The following is a 4203-nucleotide window of genomic DNA, read 5'->3' on the forward strand; positions in this document are numbered from 1 at the left end:
AATAAAATATTAAAGGTGTTCCCGGACTTTTGAAACATGCTGATATATATATATATATATATATATATATATATATATATATATATATATATATATATATATATATATATATATATATATATATATACTGACCCATAATGATGATGATGATGAATAGTTAATCCTAATTCTTTTATTAGTTTAATTATGTTATAATCTATTCTTGGCTTTTCATTGCCTCGCTCTTTCTCAAACATTCAGTTTAAAAAAGGAAAACCTAAATCCTGTTTCTCTGCCTGATTTCTTGGTCTAATAATTTTTCATTTATATTCTTTCCATTTACAAAGTTCTAGATGTTCCTCCTGCTGTGTAATTTGTCCCTTTCTTCAAAATACTTTTCCATCTATTCCGTCTATCTAGAACCAACTGCACAGCGTTCTTACATCCACACTTGTCAGAATTGTATTTCCTTCTTTGTTTATATTGTCCTCTACTACTTGACTTTTATTATCTATTCATGTCTCTTTTGCTTTGATAAGTTGTATGTGATTTAAGGTATTGCTACAACACCTTGTGGACTGTATTATTAACGCTGATTCTAAGATTTGGCCTTGTTATTTGTATACTATGAATTTATTACAGATATAAAATATTCACACTACAATGACTACATGCATTATTGCTTTGTTGTAAACAAGTCTTTATACAACATACATTGCTATGATACAAATAATTATGTTTTTGGTACTTACAGTAACTGCTGCATTTATATATATATATAGAAATCAATGAACTACTTGCATTAATGTACTGATTAAACTGGTAATTAATTGTCTTTGATGCGTATGAACTGCTTTGATTGCAATTTTGGGAAATTCTGCTTGCTGCGTGGTTCCACACTGCACATTTTTAACACTGCACTGTTTCCAACTAGCAAGATAGAAATATGTCAATTAAATGAATACACACAAATAAAAAAAAAAAACTCAACATACTCCCCCCCGTTGATTGGTGCAATCAAAATTTTTCACAAGGAAGAGGAATCACTTTACTGATGGAACGTTTATATGTTCCTGATGATGTGCGCACGTTTACAACACGTACAATTCCGTCACGTCCTGGAAACACTTGTTCTATTATTCCCAATTTCCAATGAAGAGGTGGTTGATTATCTTCTTTGAGTAGAATCACCATGCCTGGAACGATGTTGCACTGTTTGGAAAACCACTTTTGTCTTTGCTGTAATGACGTGAGGTAGTCTGCTTGCCAGCGTTTCCATAATTGATGAACCATTTGTTGAATTCTCTGCCACCGTGATAAACTGCCTTCTTTCACTTCTGTCAAATTTGGCTCTGGAAAACTTGTCAAGGGTGCTCCTATGAGGAAATGTCCTGGTGATAAGTATGATAAGTCTTGAGGATCATTTGACAATGTAGTGATTGGTCTTGAGTTTAAGCATGCCTCGATTTGAATTACTAGAGTATTGAATTCTTCATATGTGAGTAATGCATTACCAGCTATGCGTTTAAAATGGTATTTGAAGGACTTTACTGCAGCTTCCCACAATCCGCCAAAATGTGGAGACATTGGAGGAATAAAAGACCATGTGAATTCTTCCGTCGTTGCGTGTGTAGCAATTTTCTCCTTAAAATCTTCAGACTGGAACAATGCTTGTAACTCTTGTAATTCGTTTTTGGCTCCAACGAAGGTGGTACCATTATCACTGTGAATGGTCAAACATTTTCCTCGACGACCTGTGAAACGTCGAAGGGCTGCTATAAATGCTTGTGTTGTACACCCATTTACTATTTCTAGATGTATTGCCTTTGTGTTAAAGCAAACGAATACTGCTACGTATGCCTTAACTGTGGTTCGGCTTCTAACTAGCCCAGCCTTTATGTGGAAAGGCCCACAGTAATCTACACCGACATTTAAAAACGCACGTGATGTTTGAAGTCTATTTTTAGGCAATTGACCCATGAGTTGAGATGTTGCCTTGCAATTCAGCTTGAAGCAAATTAAGCATTCATGTATTGTTCGTTTGATTATCTGCTTTGACCTAATAATCCAATAACGTTGTCTCAATGACGCATTCAACAATTGAAAGTTTGCATGAAGCAGTCTCTTGTGTTCATGGATTATGATCAATTTAGTCAAGTGATGATCCTGCGGTAAGATAATGGGATGTTTTGTATCATATGTTAAGTCGCTTTCTTCTAAACGTCCACCAACTCTTAGTATACCCTGGTGGTCTAAGAACGGATGTAAGTTGCGAATTTTGCTTTGTTTTGGTAATTCTTGATTTGACTTGAGGCACTTGATTTCTCTATCAAGACACTGCTGCTGTACAAGTTTGATGCAAGTAATAAGTGCCTTTCTTGTTTCTTCGACTGATAATTCGCCGATAACCTTCTTCTGAGGAATTTTAATATTGTTAATGAAACGAAGACAATATGCGAATACTCTGATTACTTTCTCCAACTTCGAAAATTTTGAGATGACTTGTGTTGTACCATTATCAGTCGTTACTAATAGAATAGTTTTCCTTTGTTCGATCATTGCATTTTCTTCCATGACTACAGCTTCTGACGGCCATACTTCTTCTGGTTCTTGCAACCATGGAGGTCCATGCCACCACAATTGAGCTTGTGTCAGTTGATGCACTGTTGTACCTCGAGATATCATATCTGCTGGATTTTCTGAAGAGGCAATGTGCTTCCAATTATTAATGTTAGTGTATTCTTGGATCTTTGCTACTCTATTAGCCACAAATTGTTTCCAGCGAGTGGACGGTGATGCTAGCCATGCGAGTACTATCGTTGAATCAGTCCACAGGTGAATGGATGAAATGTTCAGATTGAGAATTGGCATTACTTTGTGTACTAATGAAGCCAATAATAGAGCAGCACATAATTCTAATCTTGGAATTGTTACTTGCTTTATAGGAGCTACCTTAGATTTGGAACATAGTAGATGAACCGATATTTCACCTTTGTCATTTACTGAACGTATATATAAACAGGCTCCATAAGCATTCTGTGATGCATCTGCAAATCCATGTAGCTGAATGTCAATTAGATTGCTCTTTGCCACGACTAGCCGACTGACTTTGATATGTTTTAGGTTATCTAACTGGTTACACAATTGTATCCATTGTTTGTGCAAATGAGCTGGTAGTTGCTCGTCCCACTTTAATCCTTCCTTCCAAAGTTTCTGTAGGAATATTTTGTAGGCAATGACTATTGGACTGACTAAGCCAATTGGATCAAAGATAGATGAAATGTGAGAAACAGCTGACGTTTGGTTACACCTTGACTTATTGTTCGCTGCATCTCCTCTAGAGGTTTGTAAGATATCAAGAATACATCTGAGCTTGTACACCATACGATTCCCAATGTATTGATGTTATCTCCATTTTCAAAGCTTATAGATGAGTTTTGTTCTCTGTACTCCGTTGGTAATTGTTTCATTAGTATGTCACTGTTTGATGACCATTTTCTGAGATTGAAGTTGCCTGTTTTGAGTAATGCTATAAGATCTGATTGCAATTGTATTGCTTCATTAAGATTATCACAACCTGATAAACAGTTATCTACGTAGAAGTCTCTGCGTAGGATTTCTGATGCCTTGGGATATTTTAACTTTTCACTAGTTGCTAATTCTTGAAGTACTCTCGTTGCCAAGAATGGAGATGAAGCTGCTCCATAGGTGACCGTTTTTAATTTGTATTCCTTTACTGGCTGATCTGTTGATTCTCTCCATAGAATATGTTGATACCTTTGATCTTCAGGATGTACTTCAATGCACCTGTACATTTTTTCAATATCTGCTGAAAATGCAATTTGATGAGTTCTGAACCGTAGAATGATTGATTGCAAATCCTGTTGAATAGTCGGTCCAACTAATAGCATATTGTTTAATGAAATTCCATTTGTTGTTTTTGCAGAAAAGTCAAAAACTACACGGAGTTTGGTTGTTGTACTTGACTCCTTCATGACTGCATGATGTGGAATGTAGTATGACCCTTGTGTAGTTTGATTCTCATTGACTTGCTCCATGTGTCCTAATTGTTCATATTCTTGCATGAAAGAGATGTATTCATTTCTCCATTCAGGTTGTTTTGTGAATCTTCTTTCAAGATGTTGAAGTCTTGTTGTCGCTGTTTGCAAAGAGTTACCTAGCCGTACTTCTTCTGTGCGAAATGGAAGGCGAACGATGAATTTG

The 4203-nt window shown here is 36.0% G+C and overlaps 1 protein-coding gene across 1 annotated transcript; it reads right to left on the reverse strand.

Annotated features, from left to right (window-relative positions):
* Positions 1–996: 996 nt before the first annotated feature.
* LOC145679288 (uncharacterized) lies at positions 997–2850 on the reverse strand. Its single transcript, XM_081749874.1, has one exon. It carries the CDS (start codon positions 2848–2850, stop codon positions 997–999), a length of 1854 nt encoding a protein of 617 aa, XP_081606000.1.
* Between the last annotated feature and the right edge of the window lie 1353 nt (positions 2851–4203).

Source organism: Thermobia domestica, chromosome 2 (genome assembly GCF_964235325.1).
Source record: "Thermobia domestica chromosome 2, izTheDome1.hap1.1, whole genome shotgun sequence".
Taxonomy (NCBI): Eukaryota; Metazoa; Arthropoda; class Insecta; order Zygentoma; family Lepismatidae; genus Thermobia; species Thermobia domestica.